General features: G+C 40.9%; 1 protein-coding gene across 1 annotated transcript in view; it reads left to right on the top strand.

Moving 5' to 3' along the window:
- The first annotated feature begins 2,773 nt into the window (after positions 1-2,773).
- PIK3R1 (phosphoinositide-3-kinase regulatory subunit 1) overlaps positions 2,774-22,755 on the top strand; it is a 56,548-nt gene continuing 36,566 nt past the window's right edge. Inside the window, exons 1-2 of the mRNA XM_042875252.1 lie at positions 2,774-2,868; positions 7,198-7,958. Of these exons, the coding sequence (XP_042731186.1) occupies positions 7,625-7,958 (334 nt within the window). The 5' untranslated portion in view covers positions 2,774-2,868; positions 7,198-7,624. The remainder of the gene's footprint in view (positions 2,869-7,197; positions 7,959-22,755) is intronic.

The following is a 22,755-nucleotide window of genomic DNA, read 5'->3' as shown; positions in this document are numbered from 1 at the left end:
TAACGAATTTCAGTTGGCCAAAAAATAGCCTTTTCAAGAAACGTGTATCCAAATCAGGTGTATGTATGTGTCTAACTATAAGCTTTATATAGGAAAGCTTTACACAGCCCTAGGACTTTCACAAAAGTAGCTGATTGAAAAAGGACAAAGCTTTTGAACCTGCGCATCTTCCTCTCTCCCTAGTGAGATTTACACTATAGTACTGGCTCATAACATTGTCAGAGCAAACCTCACTGCACAGCCATCGCCCACCAAGATTAAACTTGGGAAATGGTCCCTGAAGACACTGGCATAATGATGAGGTTTGTGGGAAAGGAAGGTGAGGGAGCTAGAGACATCTTAGGAAATGAATCACAGCAGACCCAGAATGACAGCCAGCAAGCAGTGTGACAAAGCAGGCTACTGCTACCACCTGCTTTCTCCTCTTGGGCTCCTCTCTCTCCCCAGTCAACAGAAAAAGAAGCAGGCCATGTGCTTGTGGTGAACTCAAAAGAAAAGTTCAGGGAGGAAATGTGGCAAAGAAAACAGATTTCAAGATGCTGCAGAAAGGAAGCAGGCAGGAGGTCTATCTGATCCTGCTCTGGGAGGGGAATGCAGCCATTAGCTCCAGCTCTGCATTTCACCTGTGAGACACATCTAGTTGTATCGGCCACGGTCCATTATTCCAGAGGTTTATAGTTCCTTAAATACCCACTGTCAGGCCACTGCCCAGGACTAGCATTCCAACCAGCTAGTCTGTCTAATCCTCTTCAAAATCCATGCTGTTTTTGCCCTCAGCAATAGCAAATGCAAGAGACAGTAGTCTGGACAGAAGAAATGGAACACTTGCTCAACTTTGCTTCTGCCTGCATTTTAAATCCCACAAGAAAAACAGTAAGAGATGAGAGCTGGCATTTCCAGCAATCTTCCTGTTTATTATACAGTAATTAACTCACATTGATACGTTTGCTTATATAAAAACACCAATCTTTATTCCAAAAGGAGTGTTTAGTTTAAAAGTCACTCTGTGCACTTGGATCGTCAGACCATGACATGAGTTTTCCGGGGAACTGTTTTTTTACAGTTTTCCAGGGACTGGACCCTGCAACCCCATGTCTGCAGCCTTGCCCTGCTGTCACACTTTTGTGTAGTCAGATCCATGTTCCTGCTCCAAGAGGCCTCGGGAGCTGTCATCTTCTCTCATCTGCAGCTCTCAAGGGAAGCAAGTCCTAATAAATCAATGCAGAAAGGATTAATGGGTGTCAGGAAGCATGCCAGTGCATCATAGAAGCTTGCAAAGTCATTAAATCAACGTGGGAAAAAAAAAATGTCTCCAAAAAAAGGAAGAAATTGTGGAAGAGTATGCTTTACAGAAATTATAACTGATAAGAGATTTCAATTTCTTCCCAACACTCCAAATTTCTTGTTTCAGAACATTTTTCAGCAAAAATACCTCCAAAACCTGAAGATTCCAGAAACATGCATAATACCTCCACCGCACTCCATCAAAACCTGTTAACACCATGTTGTAGTAGAGCTGTTCTCACTTTTGTTACCAGATCATAAGCTAACTTGCTGTCTAAGAACACCCAGCCACCAAATAAAGCCAGGCAGACTCTTCATGTCCCCCCAGCCAAATTGTGTTTCTTTTTCTGTAAGGCTCTCTTAAGACTTCACCAGTCTCAGCCTCACACATGGTATTTAAGGGCCTGATAGATACTTGTGTCCTGCCTCTACAATCAGAACCAATTTTATTGACACCTCTCTAACACGTGCCCTCCTAAAACTCACACTAAACACAGCAGAGAAAGACAACTCTGCAGTGCAGTAAAAGGTCTGACCCCACCTTTTTCTAACACTCCACCACAGCTGCACCCATTTGTACCACCACTGCAGGCACAAATACTTTACTTTTCATGGCCTATACATCTCTCTGGTCCTTATTTAGCTACTGTTAATTAGGACACACCTGGCACTTGTATCCACCATCCCATAGCACTGGTCTGGATGGCTTCTTAGCTTGCTTCTGGCACCCACCTTCCATTTCTGCATGCCATGTACTTGTGCCTGCCACACTTCTTCCTCTTTCACAGCAATACCTACAGGAACTGACAGTAACATATGTACCAGTATTTATTACCTAAATAGAGGCCTGTTCAGACACAGTACACACACCTCAAAAGCATGATTCTTTTGCTGCAGCCTCGTGGTGCCATGTCACACCCTCGTGTTGTCAGAGCCACCTCGGGTTGTGAGCTCCTTTGTGCAGGGAATAAGACACTTCACTCGGCACTGCACAGGGCCTAGCAGACTCCAGCACCCTGCGAGATGGTACTTTGTGGTGTCAACCGAAGATCGTGGCTACTTCAGACAGCCGCCACCTCCACCCCGCGCACTGGGCTTAGCTGCGAGGCCGGGACTAACAGCACCGAGGGTAGACGTGGGAGTCCAGACAGCCCAGGGCAGCCAAACCGCGGTGAGCGCAAGGCCGGGCTGGCAGCCCCGGGTGGCACCACGCGCGCTGCTAGGGCTCTGCTGCCGCCCCGGTAGGACCCGACCCGTCCTCCCCGCAGCGGGCAGCAGCACCCCTAGCCCCGCATCACACGAGGCTCGTACCGGGGCCCAACGCGCTGCTAAAGGGGGGCGGGCGGCGACGGGCACCGCCCCTGGTCTGTCAGCGGGCGGAGCTCGGGGACGGAGAAGGGGGCGGCCGCCGACAGGGTTGGAGCCCGCGCCGGGGGCGGGGCGGAGGCAGCGCCGGCGGCGGGCACTGCACCGCCTAGCACTAGGTCGGCAAGCGCAGCCGGGGTGAGTTGAGCCCGGGCGCTTTGCGGAGAGCGGAGTCGAGGCGGCGGCGCGGAGGGAGTTGGCGGCGGTGCAGCCGCTGAGGTAAAGCGCGTGCCGCTGCGGCCGCCTCGCGTGGAACGGACCCGGGGGGAGCGCGGCGCCGGTCGCGGGCGGAGGGCAGGGCGGTGCGGGGCCGTGTGCGGCCGGGCGCCGGCGGAGGACTGGCTGAGCGGGAGCCGTCCCCGCGACTTTTTCCCCCGTCCGAAGCGCCGGATTGCCGCCGAGCACCGCGGCGCCGCAGGCCTAGGGCAGGGCAGGCGGACGGACGGCGCCGTGCCCCGGCGGCGGCGGCGCTTCTTCCCCCGCGGCTCCGCGCTTCCTGGTTGAGCTCTGCCGGCGGTGCCGGGGCGCGGGGTGAGGCCGGGCTCTCCCGCGGCTCCGGGTGCCGGCAGGAAGCGGCCGGGAGGTCAAGCCGGTGGCGCCGAGCGCAGCGCCAGCCCGGCGTTCGGCGCCCGTCTCCGCGCCGGGGATAAGTGGCCCCTGCGGAGGGCCGTCCTGCGGCGGAGCTGCCCCGCGGCTGCACGAACCGCAGCGGCGTTGCCCTCCTGCTCGGCGTTGCTGCTGTTGTGAATGGGTTCCCTGAAGCGGTCTTTACGCTGCCTGCTTTCTCGCATAGCTGTGCTGCCCCTTCGGCGGCTTTGAGATGCTTCAGAGTGGGACGTGCTTTGCAGGATCCTGTGCTAAGTTAATGCGTTAGTTGTCTGCATGTTGTTCAGCGGTAGGGTCTCCACGGGCTTTAAAGCTGTATTTGAAAGGCTGGAATTTGCTTACGGAGTTGCGTGTGTATTTTTCCTAATACTTCAGTGACTGTCTCGAGCATCATTTTCTTGCAGAGAATGCTGCTCGCTGTGGCATTGCCGTAGTTACCTCCTTCTGGGGAGCGGCAGCGTCGCTAGAGATGTTACAGGTGTGTAGACACCTAGTGGGGAGAACAGGCGGGCTCCGAGCGCGGCTGCAACAGCCTCCCTTAGCGTGCTAGTTAGGTAGCCTGAATTTCAACCATGTAATAGCTTTGGAAGGAAAGTTACTGCTTTCCTGGAAGTATTTGGAGTAAGTATTAGGGGACCAACAATCAGGAGTGAGAGACGACAGTACAGCGAGGTATGGATCATTATATGTGACAATTGAAAAGTGAAGAAAGTCCTTACTGCCTTACCAGAGGTGCGCAGTCCCTCTGGCTGGACAGCAGTAGTGTGGATCCATGGAGCAGAAGCTGTTTTTTCTTCTCTGTCTCCAAAAGAATGCTGGTGTGGGAGGAAATGCTCAGGTACCAGCCATGTGGGACCCAAACATCTGAGCAGGGGGAGAACCTTTTACGTCTCATTCCTTTTCTACTTGAATTTACACAAACCTCTTGCAACTTTCTGGTGAATGTTAAAATCTCAGTCTGTCAGCACGCGTGACATAAATCATTTCATTGTGACCAGAATTCTGCCTGAAGTTGGGAATCTTTCACTGCGATCAAGCTCTTAGTAAATAAAAACCAAATGAATGCTTGATTCTTTTACAATGCTTCCTCCTCCTTTTCCATTCTGCCCGCCAACTGGAAATCCAGTAATACATCATCTCAAATATAATAATGTTTCTTGCCTAAAGTGTTTGGTTTGGGGTTTTTTTTTTGCTCTACTTAGGATGGTCTCCAAGCTATTTATTTTAAGAGTAATTAGCTTAAATCAGTTTGAGACAAAATGTCTGAGGGCAAAGACCGTGTAAGCCCCACTCAGAGTAAAGAGAGTCTGTTTATAAAGAGAGTCTTAGCAGAGCAGAAAAGAACAGGAAGAACTTTCCAAAAGGGATTTTTGGAGACACTACAGCATTGCTGCTGGAGGAATGCTCTTTATCCATCCATGTACCATACGGCTGTCTGCAAAGTTCTTGGAGACACCGAACTTCACAGGCGCTGATAATATAAAAGAGTGCGTGAGTGTTGGATCAGTCAGAGGTTCAGATGTGGGGACCCTGTACCTAGGGCAGTGCTGAGCAGTGTGTATGAACCAGAGCTGCGGCTCTCAGTCTTTGGTTTGGTGGATTTGGGGAGGCTTTGCTGCCATCGTTGCATGGAGTTGTTCTGGAATGCAATTATGTCATGCCTTTTGTTCTTACAGTTTTTGAATTTTTAAAAATAAGCTTTAAAAATGTCATAAACTCTTTCTTCTGCTATTACAGCATTTCAAATTCTGCATCGTCAGACCAAATGGAAGACATACAAATACTCATTTTAAATATCTGTCCATAAAGTTGCTATGATACATTTGATAATAAAAGATCAGAGGCGTAGGTCAAGTCAGTTAAATTATGCAGTGTTTAGACGACGTATTTGGTTAGCAGCCAAAACGCCTGTAGGCAGTAGGAATAAAATGAGTACTTGTAGCAGGGCACTTGTTGAACCCTTCTTGAAAAGAAAATATTTCTGAATATTTAACGTAGTAGAAGAAGTAGCTTTTTAGCAGGTCTTGCTGTGTGCTGTTGGTTTTGATTGGAAACATTTGGATTATCTCCAGCATTTAAATCTAAGGGGTGAAAGTGTTTTGTTTCTTTGGTTTATGGGAGGAATTTGTGCTTTTGAAAAGATTTCTGTACAATTTAATTGATACTTGTGCTGTTGATTTTTGTTCTTCCCCCTTCCACTGCCTTTTTCTCTTTTTTTTTTTTTTTTTTTCCTAATTCATGCCTATTCACTTTCCCCTGGTAGAAAAGCTAAAATTAAATATCAGTGAAACTCTCCTCATGTTAATTTCATAGTCTGTGATGTTTGGTGGTATGTGCTAAGGCACATAGTTTGGGTTTTCAGAAGTGGCTACAGAAATTTCTCATTAAAATTTTGGTGGGAACTGGAGGCCTGATTCATGTGACTGGATTTGCAGAATTTTAAAACAAGTACTTGTGTGTAGGCTTCTTTAAAATGAGAAGTCTAATTGAGACTCATATAATTCTTCCCTATAGCAAAACTGGTTGCAGTGGATGATAAGGAAGTTCTTCAAGAACTTGCAATAGTTTCTTATGTGTTCTCTTACGAGAGATGTTGTGCAATAAGCTGCATGGAATTATATTTAGACTCAGTAGACTGAGGAGAAGCCACATATGAGCTAGGGATTGGACCATACACTGAAAAAGGAAGCCTGTGTGCATTCTTATAAACACTTCTTAGCTTTTTCAGACAGTGTTCCTAGGACCTGCTGACTGAGACTTCAGAGAAAATGGTGTGGAAAAGAGAGGTCAGAGGTTCCCTTTTTCATTCCTGTCTGTTGTTGTCCAAGTGCAATGTGAAGAGAAGTGCTACAGAAAGAACTCCAGCTTTCTGTAGCATTAAGCATACATTATGCAGTTAATATTTTACCTACTGGTATTGCATAGTCCCCTCAGGTCCTCTATTCAGCTGTAGTTCAGGAGTTTCAATGCACTTTTGAATAGTTGGCACTTTCTGGTTCCCAGTATAGCATTTCAAATTACAAGTGGGCTTGACTTTTTAAGGAGATAAAAATGAGTGGTCAAAATGATGTTTAGAAAACTTTCACTGTGTGCTTTTCCTATATGCCTTTAAGCTACTGTTTCCTAAATTTAACTTTTTACTCATATTTTTTCCTCTAAGTCAGGCAACATTGAGTCAAAAAAGCCTGTAGTCTCTTGCCTGTAGTGTAATTTAAGTGTACACCCTGGTACCTTTCTCCTTTAGTGAGTGCTGCTTAGGTGGTCCGGGTGTGTCTGTTTCAGTTGCTGGTTATTTTTTCAATATTATGCTATAAACACATTACAGAACATCTGGATGATGGGGGAGTGGTAGAGCCTGTCTTTTGTAACAAAGTGTAAGTATTATATCCATCAAGTAAAATAATTTGAGACGTATTGTTGCTCCTGTATATTAGAGAAGGGTGCTTCTGTCCAAGAGTTTTTGGGGATACAGGTTTTGGGTTGTGAGGTGATGCTTGCTTTCTGCATAAACAGCAAGAGATTGAATAGCCCAGCACTGAGTTCTGAGAGCATCAGCACTAATTACAGTGAGCTCCACCTCTGTCCTGACCTTTTGGCGTGGGGTTGTGGCTATGTGTCTTCAGGGAGATAACTAGTAAAATCTTGCCAGGTTAGATGCTGCATTGACAGGATGCCTTATGGGCTTAGAGCAATCTCTGTCAGAGCCATAAGCCACAGAGAAGAAAGACAGTACATAGCAGCTTGTCTTATACTGTAGGAATAGAAATTTGGTTCAATACCTTCACAAAACACAGATTTGTATATATATGTATTTTATGTGTGTATGTGAGGTTGCTTTCTTTTATGGATTATACTATCTCTGCTGGGGTTATGGAAAGCTTAAATCATAACCAGAATCCCAAGTTCATGAGTGACTGTACCAGTTTTCTCTTTTCTTTCCAGGAAGAGCATGCGTGCAGTGTTCAGTGACAGAATATTTAAGGTACGTGCACGTCTATGGCAAGTTCATCAGATGGTGTGACTGGCTATGAGCATCAGCTGAAGTTGAGCATGGAGATTGGGAAGTTCCAGCAAGCTAAGAAAAGGAACTATTTGGAAGAGTTCTGCTAGACATAGAAGAAGTGGAACGCATTCTTCTGCAACAGTAATTGACTCAGAATAAATACACAAATTAAAAATCATCAGCAGTGAAATGATAGACCCTGGTGCTTTTTGATTTTCTGGCGGATTTTATTACTTAGGCATTGCTATTGACATTTTTATTATCCCATTTAGTACATCTTGAATCTGTCTGTAAATTAGAATATAACTGGACAATTGCATTTTGATTCTGTTTAATAACACTTTGAATGTTAAATAATTTGCCAAGATGAGTGCTGAAGGATATCAATACAGAGCTTTGTATGACTACAAAAAAGAGCGAGAGGAAGACATTGACTTGCACTTAGGAGATATATTAACTGTGAATAAAGGTACCTTACTAGCACTTGGATTCAGCGAAGGGGAAGAAGCAAAGCCTGAGGAAATCGGTTGGTTAAACGGCTTTAATGAAACCACAGGGGAGAGGGGGGATTTTCCAGGAACTTATGTAGAATACATTGGAAGAAAAAAAATATCCCCCCCGACCCCAAAGCCTCGTCCTCCTCGACCCCTTCCTGTAGCACCAAGTCCTGCAAAAGCTGAAGCAGAGAGTGAGCAACAAGGTTAGTACTGACTTCAGAAGGTGTATGTGTGTGTTTTTGTGTACGCCTGTCATATTTTTCAGATATTTTTGCTTCATTGGCTTATATGACTGTGTTTCCGTGTCTTTACACATACTCATCAGTTTTTTTTTTAGTGCCTGCAATCCATTCAAACACTTAAGAATTGTATGTGCTTAAAATATTTAGCTCATAAAATCTGTGGTCTCATGTGCTTTGTCTCAGTTACTTGTCACTGCAGTGCCTTACTGTGAAGTACATCTCTTAAAGATATACTTAAAATTCACAACCACAAAGGCTAAAACGGAGAATGAATGAGCAGGTCAGCATTTATTTAAGGTTTCTAAGATGCTGATTGAAATGGTTTCTTCAGTTGTTAATCATGTTAAAAATTTTCTTGGTCGATCTGATGGTACAAACTGCATAAAAACATCAAATTTGTATCATATTATCTGCTGTTAGCAACAGACTTACGAACTTTGTCACAAAGGTTTTCATCTGGCATTAAAGTAAGAGCAGGTGTTTAAAAATGAATTGTAGAGTGATGAAGAGAAATTTGGGTTTAATTTCTATTTCAGGGTAGAGCATGCAGTAGAAAAAAATAACCCTTATATAAACAAGGGAAATAACTTCCTTTGTATAAACATAATTTGCTTTCTGACCCACATTTGCTAAGTAGATTGGGCAGAGCTCAGGCAGGATGTGATTGGAATTCTTCTGTTAGTAGAAGAAAGTCTTAAGAATTGCAAAAAGCGGTAGATTTAAAAACAAAATAAGAAAGCCTTCATGTGTCTACGTACGTTCAGATATTAGAGCTTTACACAGAAATGAGCCACATCCATCTGAATCTGAGTCGTACATTGGTCTCTCACTTCCCAGAACTCTAGAATGTTTCATATTGCTTCAGCATCTAATACTTTAAATTCTCAGTGTTTGTAACCTTTGGGAATAAGAGTTGTCGTATGTGATCCTGACTCCTGAATAGTATCGTTGCATTCTGCCTTCCTCAAAAACAATTGCAACATTTTGCAAAGTTCTGTTCTCAGTTTATCAGCTTCCATCCCAATTCACTTACTGTGGTGTTATATTTAGGTGTGCTGGTAATCATCAAAGATAAAAGTAGAATTTTTAAAAATTCTATGCGGCAACGAAGCAGATACCTGGAAGAAGCATTTCTAGGTTGGTGAGGGCTTAATAATGAGTAGACCAGAACTGTTTTGCATAGCAGTAGCCTTAAGTACTGAAGAAATGCTAGTTGGTGCATAGTATCTACATATACATCATCATTAGAGTAAAGGAAGGGGTCAGCTGGATGTGTGGCTACGTAGGTCGCACCTCCCTGAGCACTCAGCCTCTAGTCACACAAGTCTCATAGTTTCTCATTTGATTACTTCTGAATGTCTTTGCACTGGAATGAAATTTTTTTCTTCTTTGATAATTCCTTTCTGTAGATGCTATTATAGATCCTTTCTCTAGATGCTAAGATATTTCTTTTCTGTCTTAAGCCACTGGGATAGATGCTGAGATAGTTGTCTTCATCACATATAGCTGCAGAATAACCACTGCTTTATGTGTAGACACCTTGGTGTTAACAGGTTATTCTGAGAGGCAGAGAGCGGATGGAAAATCTGTTCACATGTGCGCTGCGGTGAAGTAACCATTACCCAAGGCTTTGATGCACTTAATGCTTTAAACATCATTAGTGCTTTATAACTGGCTTGGTCTTTGTGCTCGTGCATGATACTCATGTGCCACAGCTCTGTGTTGAGAAGTCTCAGTGTTAATCTTGCAGTTTCTGAGCTCCTGAGAATTGTATTTGTAACAGGCTGAGTTTGAGGTTCTGGCTGCTGAAGTCTGAAATCCTGGTGCAGGTCTGCGGGGGGCTGTGCAGAAACACTCTTCAGATTCCTTGGGTTTAGATCATGCTCCCATCCTTAGGGACAAAGTCTCTCCTGATGTGAAGTTTACTCCTTCAGAACAGATTAGTGTTTTCATGCAATATGTTTATTTTTTAATAGTTTGGGTCTCTACAGAGTTTTGAAACAAGAAAGTGTTCTAATTTCTGAATTTTTTAACCTTAAAGTCTGTCTGGAGACATCATTATGTTATGCACTGACGTTTTTAAGGATGAGCTTGCAGTCTAAACATGTATTTTTCTGATTAAAAAAAAAAAGTTCCCATAATCTTTTTTAATTGAAGATTTTAAACTCCCATGTAAATGGCCAGGCATGTTCAGCACCAGGAATTAGAGAGAAACACTGAAATATGAACTCCAAATGGCTGAAGAGATGGGGTAAATTGTTTCTAAGATTGTGAATACTTCAAAGAAATTGGGAAAACTTAATTTTACTTGTGTCCTTTCACAGTTCTTTTTGCAGGAAAGAGCCAAGGCAGAGAGTGCTCCAAATGCTAGAAATAAGTGTGGGAAGTACAAGGAAAGAATACTATAAAAATCTAAATGAAAGTGGAGCCTTTTAAGTAAGCAGAATAGTAATAATAATAAAAAAAGATGCCTACAATACCAGAAGTGCAGGAGGAAATACAGTTCAGTTAAAGATAAGAATAACACAGCAATGCACATCTGACTTTCAAAGAGCTTTGCTGTTTCTGCATTTGAAACTTGGTTCAGGGATTAGCACAGTTAATATTGTCTGGCAGTCAGTGTCATGGGCAGTGCACCAGCAGATTCTTCCCAGGATAATACTTGTCTCTACACCCCAAAAGTATATTTCAAGTGAATTAATGAGAAGTATGAAACTTGCTTGACCAAATACAGTCAAGTTTACATTTTCAGCATGTAATGATTTGAAACCGCTGTGTATGAATATGACAAAATAATGGGAAACTGGAAACAGACTCCTTAAATGTATCTCAGTTATTTGTAATCCATATACTTTTTTCCTTATGTGAGAAGACTATACTGTACATACCATGTGTGCATATTTTGAATAAGAACATTAGGAAGTGAATTGCGAATTTTTAAGATTTTGTATACAATTGTGAGCTTTAAATTTTACCATATGCATAGATTTAAAAAAAAAAATATTTTCTAATCACATCAGTAATCTCCAGGACTTCAATTATTCTGAATGTTTCTTCCCAGCCTTGTTAATTGTGCTCACTTGCTCATCAGTATGCACGTTCTTTAGTGTTGGATCAAACTTGCAGTATTTACCACCACACAGCCAGGTGCTGCAGGTGCTGTGATACAAGTAACAGTAGGCATCTAAACATCAGTGGGGCTGGTAACGCTGGCAGAGCTGTCTATCAAGCTAGTGTCCTGTGTAGTCATACTCCTATTTACAAATTGGAAGGTCTTTTAAACATTGAAAGCTAATTTGAAACAAATAAAACTGCTAGTGGTGTCAAGTTACGTTAAAGCATTTGTTTCCTTATTGTAGCACCTAGGCCAAATCTTTGTCCACGCTTCTATTTTATCAGTAACCCATTTAAATTGATTGAACCACTGATCAAGACCAAGCAGAGAACACTTGAATGATATTCAAGAACTGTTGCATTTTTGTCCATTTTTCTTTTACGTTTCTGAGTGAAGAATTAGAGATCATGTGAGTTTGTTTTGGTTTTGCTTGCTGTTTTGCGTTATAATTGCATCTGAAAATACATGAAAAAGCAGAGGTTTCAGTTTCAGACGTTGGTCAGGGCAGAGCTATCGAGAGGTGGATTTAACCCACAGTCGGTGCGAGGCCATCGGCACCTGGCTTGCCATTTCTTCCCAGGCTACTGCCTGCACAGACGGACACCCAGCACAGGGTCATTTCTGCATTTCCTCCAGACCCCTGGAGTTCATGTAAAGCAGAACTCAGACTTGATGTGAAAAACTCTTTATCTTTTTTCTTTCTTCTTTTTCCCACATTGCAGCTGCGTAGTTCTGATTCTTGTTTCCTCTGAGTTCAGCTGAGCCTTCTGAACTTTGATTAAGCTGATCTGGTACAACTGTGTACTTTGGTTCATACAGTGGTGCTTCTCTACCAGGTATGAGTGAGTGGATTTTAACCAGACTTCAATGTATAAAGCTTTGATTGACAGAAATATTTTTCTTCACTTGAAATGCTAAATTCCCACTTGTAAGTGAAGGTCATTTTTGCAGAAGACAGACCAGAAATTTAAGAGTAATCTGTGTGTTCTGATGTCTTGGAGCTTTCTGCTACTTCCTGTGAAACTTAAGATGATTGTTTATGTTGACAATGCAATTTCAACTGTTTTAAAGCCTAAAAATAATCAGAAATTCTTCCTTCTTATGATGAAAAATAAATTTTAAAAAAAGAAAGTGACAAAACCATCAAAAAACAGCAGCTTTCTTCACTTTTCTCCTTGAACAGATACGGATCAGCAACTTAGACAAAGATAATGACAGAATATTTGGAAACTCTTTTCTATCAAAGACCAGGTTGTGCAGTGTCTGACAAGGATCCAGACTGACAGAGAGGAGAAAACCGTTTGTGCAAGCTTGAAGTGAATGCGCTGCAGAATTTGTTTCTGTATTTAATTTTCCTATAAAATCAGTTGAGAGATGGAGTTCATGAAAATTATTTACATTTGTTAAGTAGGGGATATAATAGCAAGTGGAATGCAGCAAGCTGGGAGCCTTCGCTGGGAATGGAAGAGTCATCATCTCTCCTGATTCAAGAAAATGGAAAAAGGAAATCGGGGTGAAGTGATGAGTCACTATCTCATTTGGTGACTACATTTGCCACTCAATGCAGAGCCTTGGGCTTGTTCTAAATAGCCCAGTTTGAGAGCAAGTCTTCATTTGGCTAGCATCATCAGAATGCCCTACAGTCACTAACTCTCAAAGCTGGTTGATTTTTGCTTGCAGTGAGAAAAGGGGCAGATTAATGCCAGAAATCCTCATTATCTACTTCATCGTAATGTTTCTCAGTGCATGAGAAACTTTATAACTGCCAAATTACCATATTTCTGAAAACAAAGCTCTCACCACCTGCTTTTACCACTAATGAAAAAAAAATTTTGCAAGCTGTATTGAAGTGAGAAAGAGCTCTTTTATTTTGCAGTGGTAAGTGGCAATTAAAATATTTTTTTGTGAACGCTATACAGAGCACAGGGTGATGCATACAAATGTTAGTTTGTGCTGCACGTTTGAGACCTGGGCAAGTTCATGGCTGATGCTTGTCCCCATCTGCTGGTGGAGGAGAAAGGAAACAAGAGAAAGGAGGGAGCTTTACAGCCTTTGTCTTCCATATTGTAGTTGTGATGGAATACCATGTGAGAGAGAGTTTTTAGGAAAAATGTTTTATTTAACTTGGACAGACGTTATTTCTGAAGAAGAACATACCACTCGGGGAGCAGAGAAGCTCCTGCTGATCCCTGAGGATGACCAGATCTGGAAAGGCTTTGTATGGCTGATTTTTTTTTTTTTTTTTTATTTTTATTTTTTTTTACTTCAGTTGTATCAATTAGTCTAAAAAAAAAAAAAACAAAAAAAAAAACCAACCCAAAACCCATCTTTCTCCACACACTTCAAGAAACTGGAAGCAATGTACTGTACAATTTTGTTGCTATAAGAAATGTTTGTCTGTTTTGCATTACACTCATTTTGATGCACTTTTCTATAGTTACAACAGAAGCATCATGTTGAGTGATTTTGTTGGCGCTTCTTTAGCCTTCTGTAATACAGACAAAGTATTTTAATATATCTTACTGACATGAACGATCCTGGGGCAAGATGCAAAGCAAAGGTAAAATAGCCTGCTCCTCTCAATTGGATTTATCTTGATCTTTCTTCTCACTGTGATCCAGGAACATCTGAAAAAAGTAACTGGCTAGCAAATAGTTCTTACTTAAATTTGCATATGATAAGATCAGTTTGTGAGTTTCAGTAACACATGGTGGTTTGTATTTGCCAAGAATGGATCACTCTGCACCCTGAGCAAACAGCCATGCCCACTTAAATAGTTGTGTGATGCCATATAAACATACAGATTTTCTTGTGTGAAAGAACACAGGTGTTGTAACTACAGCTGGCTGTGTTCTCTTTCACATCTGTGTCTTGCTGCAAAGCTGCTTTCCATGATGAACATCCATGAAATCAATCTGAAGGCTTCAATACAAAGAACTGCTTTATTTTAATAGCTAAAAATGATAAGGGGAATTACAGGATTTTAAAAAAGAATTCAACTGGAAAAGGATGTTAAGTCCTGAGAACAATTTGGTGAGACTCTGGATACTTAGGAGAATTTAGAGAGAGAATATTAGGCTGCATAAAAAAAAAATGACTGCGGTTAAAGCTTAACTTCTACTCAAGCATTCAGTAAAATACACGTCTAAAACCAATTCTAGTTTGTCTTTCCATCCATGAAAGTACTGGTTTTATTTTTCATGTTATATATGCATTTGTTATTTACACTTTGTTGTAGAAATTCTCACATTCCTGAACATAACCTGGTGTGCTGGCAGGTGTGTAAATTTTCGTGCTAATGTATCTCCTTTCATTCCTATTTTAATGGTGTCTGAAGTGGTCTAGAAGATAGTACTCAAACAGTATTCTTTATATTCTGTTTTACAAAGAGTTTGCATGGTTTACCTATAAGACTGCGTCTGATAATAGTAAGTAGGTTCACTCCTTTTTAGGTAATAAAGATGTGCAATCAAAAGTCCTCAGGACAGTTTTCAAAGCACACTACTGCTCTGAACCAGGGAAAGATGTGATTGTGTATGGTTCGTACTCTTAAATATCCTTTAGGACTATCTTGTATGTCAAAGCTACTGTGTAAACTGTAGCATGAATGATGAGAAAGGTCTTTAACAGTTCAGCTAGCTATCAGACAGTGTGCTTTTATGATTCTCTGCATTTATTCATATGTGCTTGGCATTACTTGCAGACAGCAGACGTGGAGGGCAGCTGCTAGATCTATGCTCTGTGATCCAGCTCAGAACCCTTTCTGGTTCATCAGTACAGATCAACATCTTCTAGTAGTTCTTAAGCAGCTATTACATATTTCAGTAAATAAGCAAGGCCTAATCTAGGCTGATTTTTCTGCAATTTTTATTGTGTATGGTGTGACACTGCACTGGAAGACCAGATGTAAAATTGACTCTTGTTATCTTTTGAGATTTCCTTCTTTAAAAAAAAACAAAAAAAACACCCAAAAATATAAAGATGTTGCTCAGTTTCACCAATTTCAATTTAGCACATCATGTTGGTAGTTCAGGAGTTCTTTTCTTTCTCTCTTGGAGTTGCCTGATGCAGCACGTCTCAGCATTACTGTGCCATGGCTGCACTGGAAAGGGAAGAGAGCAGTACAAGGTGAGCTCTGTGGTGCAAGGAGGAAAAACACCTTTCCAGAGGCTTGATTCCTTGAGTTTTGTCTTGTTAACAACTACAACTGCAAAATTTATTTTAGCAGGTAGGAGAGAAAAGTTTAGCATCTCCACTGATTTCATCCTAGTTCTCTTCATCCCATCTGATGATGAGCTGATGAGCATGGAGGATTAGTCTTGGTGAAGGGCTTCTAAATGGTATCGAACACTGCAGATCTGTGTTTCAAAGCCTATCATGCTTGCTTCTCAAGCAGTCTGTGTCAAAGGTGGAGCTTTTAATTTGTGTGGTTACCTTTTAATTTCCAAGCCCTCTTCCTAAGCTGCTTCTTGCTCGAGGTAGACCAAAGCACTTAAGTTATAAAATTAATGAAAGAAACCACTAACTATGCACAGTGGTAGATAAGGTTTCATAGCTGTGAGGCTTCATTATCTATGCAGAACCGTTCCAGAAATATGCAGTGAAAGGCAAAGATTTGCAGCAATTTTCCTAATTTCACATGGTTTTTAACACTTTGAGGACACATTCCAGTCCTCTGTTGTTGATTTTTTTTTAATATATAATTTTTTAAATAAGCTGTGCTTGAATGGAGAAGTGAAAAAGTCTGTTGCGTGTATGAACACAGCAGTGAATTGTTTCCTGGCTGCTACACAGCTGTTTGGCACAGGTGAGGGCTGACAGGCGACTGCGAAGCCTGCTGTGGTTTCCTGCTTGCCTCCCAATTGACTGGTGTGCAGTTGAGGGCTGTCTAACCTGCCCTGTCTGATCAGTCTTAGAGCTGTAAGACTCTGGGGTGGGATGCTAGTGGGATGCAGCAAGGCGTATTCTGTGCACTTTTCTGTCACCTCTGCCAAGCACAGGTCCCAGAGTGGCCTATGTGGAGTGATGCATGGGTCTTCAGTGATGACTTGGTGACATTTGGGAGCTCCTCTGCAGCACAAATTCTTGGCTGACCAGAATTGATTACTTTGTGACTCTTAGTAGTAGTTCTGTCATTTATTCTGTGCCTTGTATTTATTGCATTGTTTGCAATATATTCTTTCTCTTGAGAGAAATGTCAGAAAATGTTATCCCTTTACATTCTGAAAGACTTATTTTGAAAGTGTTAGAGTTGGATCTATGCAGATTTTCAAGTATAGTAGAGAATATTTTTTTGCCAGTCCAAATCTATTCAGTTGTTCTGAAGCCAGAATAATGTAGTTGCTCAATAGCCTACATAAGCAATTTTCTTACGGAGGGGAAGTTCCACTGTGAGCTAGTTCTGAGGCGAAAAGTTTTTTTTTTTTTTAGTGGATCTCACAGTCTGGCTTCTTCAATAGAGAAAGTGTTAAGGAACTCGTACTCAAAACAGTAAGTAGCAAAATCTTCATATCAAATATCTGGAAATAAAGGCCTTTTTTGTTTACTTACTTAGGGGTCCTCAAGAGCACAGCAGGATGAATGTTTGAATTCTCCTTGCTCTGCTGAATTTATAATTTATTACTGTTGGTTGAAAGATCAGTGTGCATTCCCCACTGCTTTCAACTGCTTTTTCTAACTTCCTCTTGAGTTCAAACTTAGTGTGGACAACTCCAAGACCCTTTTGTTAGCCTCTGTAAGCTGCAACCTTATCTCTAAAACAGGAGATTTTTACAGTCCAGTATTATCGAAACGCTTTTTTTGTTACAGTAAATCACCTAGAGTGACTAGCGTGAAGTCCTTCTGGCTTTTGGGAGAATTCCGACTGTCTGCTGGAGGAACATTTGGCACTCATCTGTTGCATGTAATGCTAATAATTGCTTCAGACTGTGCCGGTCTCTGTGCTAATGAAACGTCTTTTATATTCCTGGTGTTAAAACTTGCACTGACAAGGATACTGGTCTGGGGGTTCGTTTCCAGTGATTTAAGATTCAGGACTATTGAGTTCAGCAGTTTAGCAAAAAAGGGGAAGACGGTTACCAACTGTTGTTTTTTTTCTCCAGATGTTTCCTCTAAGACAAATGTCTAGGGTTTTATTATGACACAGAAAAAACACGCCAGTAAGATGAGAATGGTTTGGGTTGTTTTTTTTCTGTTCATTGTTACATCTAACAACTAGTCAATCAAATACTGTGGTAGATCCTCTGGTAGTTCAGATGGGACATGCCTGTGCTTGTTAATGTGAGCTGCTCTCTTCTGAGCAGAGTTTTAGAGAGTTTTATTCAAAATCCTTTTGGATGCAAAGTAAAAATAAGATTATTTTAAAGTAATCTTCTTGTAAAGTACGCTTCTTGTAAATATTATACATGGGATTTTTGTTTACTTAAAAGACATGTTCATACAAGAAGTAGCAGGCTTTTCTTTGCTTTCCCTAAAATTGGTGGCAAAACACATTCTGACTTGAGAAGGAACAGGATCAGGCCTATAGGCAGGATTTAGCAGCAGTGGGACAAATCCCACAGCTGTTACTCTCATTTCTCTCAGGCAAAATTCCCATTACCCTCAGGGTCTGGTGCACAAATGCTATAATTACTCCTAGCTCTGTTCTGAAAAGATTCTCCCTTTTCAGTATACCAAATTGCATTTATGTAAATGTGTGTAAAATGCTACACGTTAAAGACTGATGTAAAGTAGGACAGTCTCTGTTGGTTTTTTTTCATGGATTTTGAAGACATGGAAGTGAAGTACTGTTAGAATCATCTTGTCTGAGCGCAGTCACAGGGCATGGAATTTCACTCCACGATTCCTGGGTTAAGCTCATAACATCTAGATGATTTTAAGCGTGTTTCTAATTCATCCAAACTTCTCTCTTTAGAATGTACTTAATGGAGGCAACTTAAATTTTACCTACTTAAATGACTCTTATAAGACTGGCAAATTTCGTAGCAGAGATGTCTTAACTGAGGGTGGAGGGACAGACGTTTTGTAGTACTTGGTTAGGACAGTACTGAGATTATTTTCGCCAGGTTATTTTCTGCCATTATATTCAGGCACATTTTACTGTCTTACCTCTGCCTGCATCGTGCAGCTTTACCAGCTGGAATCCAGCTCTGAGCATCAAAAGCAAAATAATTATTAGAATGTGAGTGCATGCATTGAACAGATGTGGTGATATTTAATCTTGTCTCATTTTTTTCCCTGATTCAGAGAATTTATAGTTTCAGATTCTCCTTTGTTGTTAGCGTAAGTGTTGTAATAGAAATGTGCATATTAGAAGGATGCGTGCTTTAAGTAGCTTTTTCTTCACAATTTTATGTTGCATCTCTAATAATTTCTTCTATTGTGTTGTAGTTGTGATTTGCAGAAGGAATACAGGGAGTTTTCTAAATTATGGGAAATTACGTAGGAAATTACAGTACTTGAGACTTGGCAGTAGTTTTCTGATACCAATTAGTAACTTGCTTACTTGAAAGATGTTTTTGGTACCATCTTTATTCTGCCATGCCATAAACTGTATCTTTATTTCACCCAGAGGTGTGGCAGTGATTTCGTCCCAGTGTGATAGACAAGAGATTTTTTTTTTTTTTTTTCTGGATTATTCTATTGCAAGATTTCTGTCTAGGAAAATAATAGCCTAAAAGTTTGAACTTAAGAGGGTGTCAATATGGATGATAGATCAGTACTGGGGGGGATAGGAAAAAGACTCTTGACACCTGGAAGAGGAATTCATTAACTTAGCAGGCACACAAAGAACACGGGAAAGCTGTTCTGCCGTGGAACAATCTGTGCTGTCTTGTACCAGACCCTTCTGCCAAATTTGAAAAATTGAAAAATACACCCCATGCATTTCCATATGAAGTTGCCTGTTCACCTTTTGTATTCTTTTTTTTTTTTTTTTTTTTTTTTTTTTTTAATTTTTCACGTCTTCTATATAGTGATATGTAAACTGTGGGACCATTACTGTCTTAAGTACAAACAATTCAAGGACTCTGAAGAACTGTGGCATTTGATCTTTGAAAACCAAGGGTATAGGAATGCATGCTCCTATGAAAACCTCGAATTGCAAAAATCATTTGTAGTGGGCTGTAAAAGCATTTGACAGATTACGTGCAAGTATATACATGCGTGTTTCATTATTTGATTGCCTTAGGAGACTGGTGTTTAAGTTGGCAGATCTACTTATTAAAAGCAAAGCTCGTCAGTTGGCAGGATTACAGAATGCCAGAAGGAAAGGGAGAACAAATGCTGAGAGTAAGAGAATAAGTAATGCACATTGAGAAGTTGTAAAGACAGGAAAAATTGGGCTTCATTGTGGTTCTGATTGTTCTTTTGGGCTCAAGTTGATAGCCAGTATGAAGTAAAAGCATGAAGTTATTTAATTTCAAGACAAATTCAGTTTTTTGGAAAATCTGGAGTCTTCTGTCAGTGTAAGTACAATTTGGTCCCCCTGTTTGGGGCCTGTTAGAAATCTTTCATTCTTGCTTCTTGTTTTTGCTGTCTCATATGAAAAAAGGGCACCTTCCTCTGAAACTCTGAAATAGAATTCTGTCGGATGTTGGTGTTCATGGACACTTTAAAGCTTGGGAACTTTGCTCTTAGTGTTGATTAGTTTGATTCACAACTGCAGTATTGATTCCCAGTATATGTTAAGCTTCTGCGTGTAATTTGATGATAAATAATTTGTAGCTGTTCTGCAAGGAAAGAAGCAACAGAAACCAAACACCACCACAGCCTTTTTCATAGCAGTTTAGAATATTCCAGGGTTTTGGAGACCAAACAAGCTGATTATGTGCATCTCCAAGGCGTCTGTACCTGTGGCTTACCACTTGCTCTTTCCAGTCACATCCCTTCACATTCTCCTGCAGTACAGATCAGAATATTCTCTTCGTGTTTTGCGTTTTTTGTTCTTGACTGGATGCTGTTAGTATAACCAGTAGTTTTGCCTTGTCTCTTAAGACTTCTCAGTTTGAGAGTGATGTTTGAAACGTGGGAAGCTGACTGGTGGAAAATTGACTTGATTGGTGGAGCGAAACACAACAAAAAGAGAAGCAGAAGGGCTGTCTCCCCTGAGAAAGTAAGAAAAAAAATATTTCCCTTTAAACGGGACCTAGATTTAGGTGATTGCTCAAATTGGTCTATCTGAAAGAGGCAATTAGTGGCACATTTATGGAAGGTTTACTATGAAGTATTACAGCGCTTTGTGAGCCTGCAGTGTGGGGATTCTGAGTCCTGCAGGAATTACATACGTGCTGGGAGTAATGCTTAGATGAGTTAGACCAGTTGTCAGCTGTATTTACTGTTTCTGAAGAGTTTTGCAACTGTCTCAGTGAAGTTTAGTGAACGTGGATGAGCTAATTAGGACTCGAGTCTTCACAGATGTAACCGCTAGTTTAGAAGGGTAAAGCTAGAAGGGGGAATAAGTAGAAAGGTGCTGATTCTGATATGTCAGGCAAGTCATGTGAAGTACCCTCAAAGACAGGGAGTCATAAGGCTATTATAAAAATCAGGTCAGTTTAAAATTTATTCATTCCTGTTCCTTCTGTTCTCGGCAGGAAGCTAGCTTCTGGAAGGATTCTCCATCTGGGAATCAAGTGAGCCATCCTTACGCTTCTTGGCATGGCCCACATTAACAAAAAAAAGAAAAGAGGGGAAGAAAGATGTTCTTCTAAAATGTCAAATAAAAAAGGAAAGAGGTCTGTTTTTCTGTTGGGGTCAAGTAAAGGTAACTACTACTCTTGTTCTTTCTTTTGGCATGATGAAGATGGAGGTATTCTTCTGGAAAAGGATAATAGAACAGATGTATAAGAGTTCATTTATTTTGTTTTATTTTAATTTTATTCTTTCTACCCTGGCAGCGTAGCAGGAAAACAACCAGTATGATATACCTGGCCTTTGGACAGAATAGCAGCCAGTTCCCAATCCTTGCTGGCCAACCCTGAAGGCAGCATACTCCTTCCAGCCTTTCAGCCCCACAAACCTCCACCCGTTCCTTACTGAGTCATAGCTGGAAGACTTTTTTTTTTTTTTTTTAATTTGATCACATCTTGTGCAACTTAGGCAAGTGTTTTTACTTCTTTGTTGTGTCCCATAATCAATGTACTGGAACAACTAAGTGATTATAGCTTTAAGCTTTCTCTGTGACTATGTAGAAACAGATTTATTGGTAGCATCATCATATTTTCAGATGCAGATAGCTTGTCTTCTAACTAACCTTATCTCCTGTCAGGAGCAGATGATGAACAAACTGTTTTGTTGTTTTTTGGAAGAAGAGGCCTTCAGAAATGCAGTATACTTGTAGCACTTAAACTCACAGCATGTTAGTGGCGTGTTCATTTATTCACTCAGTACTACCCCAAGTTTGGAGGGTCAGCTCAAGGCCCGATCCTTCAAATTTCTTCAGTGAAGTTGGGGTATACCCACATCAGCTCCATGGTTTCCCTTGTTACAGAAAAGGCTAGAGCTGTGTGGCTGCAGGGAAGGAAAGGGAAGCAGCTGCTCAGGGTGCAGCTAGCTCACCTCTGAGCATTTGCAGAGGATAAAATGAGCTTCTGCCTGCCTGACACAGCTTTGATTTGATCACCTTAGATAAAAATCACTGAGAACATGTCAGTTCTCAATCACATGCATTCATTTTTTTTCTATGCACAGCTCTTCTCCAGCTTAGGTATTCGAAGTTCTTGTAGAGAACATTTTTGCAGTTAGTTCAGCCTCTTCTATTCATCCTCACTCCTTCACACCATACTTGTTTTCGAGAGGGATACTTTTTTTTCTTAATTATTTAAATCTTAAGAAATGCCTTCATGCTGCAGGGTTGCATAGAATTTGCAAAAGGATTCATCTGATTCAGGTGCTTTGTTAATATTACAGGTTTTCTTACAGAGATGCTTTGCCTGTTTCTTCTAGTTTATTTGCAAATGACAACTAACAATGCAAATTGAAATCCTGCACTGTACTTCGTTACCCTTGACTTAAGTTAGTCTTTGGCTTGCAGATGAAAAGGTAAAACCATAGTAAAGTTTTCATGCCAGCTTTTCATTTACACCATCTTTGTTCTTTTCAGTTAAAAAAAAAAATCCTATAAACACATTTTTTACCGTATGAATTTCTGCAGCACAGTGTGCTAGGCCGTAAGAAAATAAAGTTCTTTGTCTCACAGTCAAAGCAGTCTCTGGCTGCTTTGTAAAGGTCCATGAAATTAGTTCACCACTTTAACTACTAGGATCTAAATTACAGTTACTTTAACACTGCAGTGTGAATAAAGTTTGATTTATAGAAAAGAGGCCTATAAGTTCATGCATGAAGTGTCTATACTGCATATTCCATAACATCTTTTTTGTATCATGATTGCATGAATTAATGGGATTAGAAATCAATACTGGCATTACTATGTAGAGAAATATAGACAGGTGTATGACATGGGTCAGAAAATCTATTATGAACAGACAGAGTTCTCTTCTTTATACGAAATTAAAGATGATGGTGGGATTAACTCTCTGTAGCTCCAGTTCAGGAATTTCCAAGTAATGTTGTTGTTTCTGTATCTATGTCAGATCAGTGAATGGTTTAATGGCAGTAAGGATTAACCCAGTTTTACTTTCTTAAAAG

This window comes from Lagopus leucura, unplaced genomic scaffold (assembly GCF_019238085.1).
Source record: "Lagopus leucura isolate 7727_CA_CO unplaced genomic scaffold, USGS_WTPT01 Super-Scaffold_100014, whole genome shotgun sequence".
NCBI classification, from domain to species: domain Eukaryota; kingdom Metazoa; phylum Chordata; class Aves; order Galliformes; family Phasianidae; genus Lagopus; species Lagopus leucura.
Note: the sequence above shows the minus strand (reverse complement) of the source record. Positions and strands in the feature narration are given on the sequence as shown.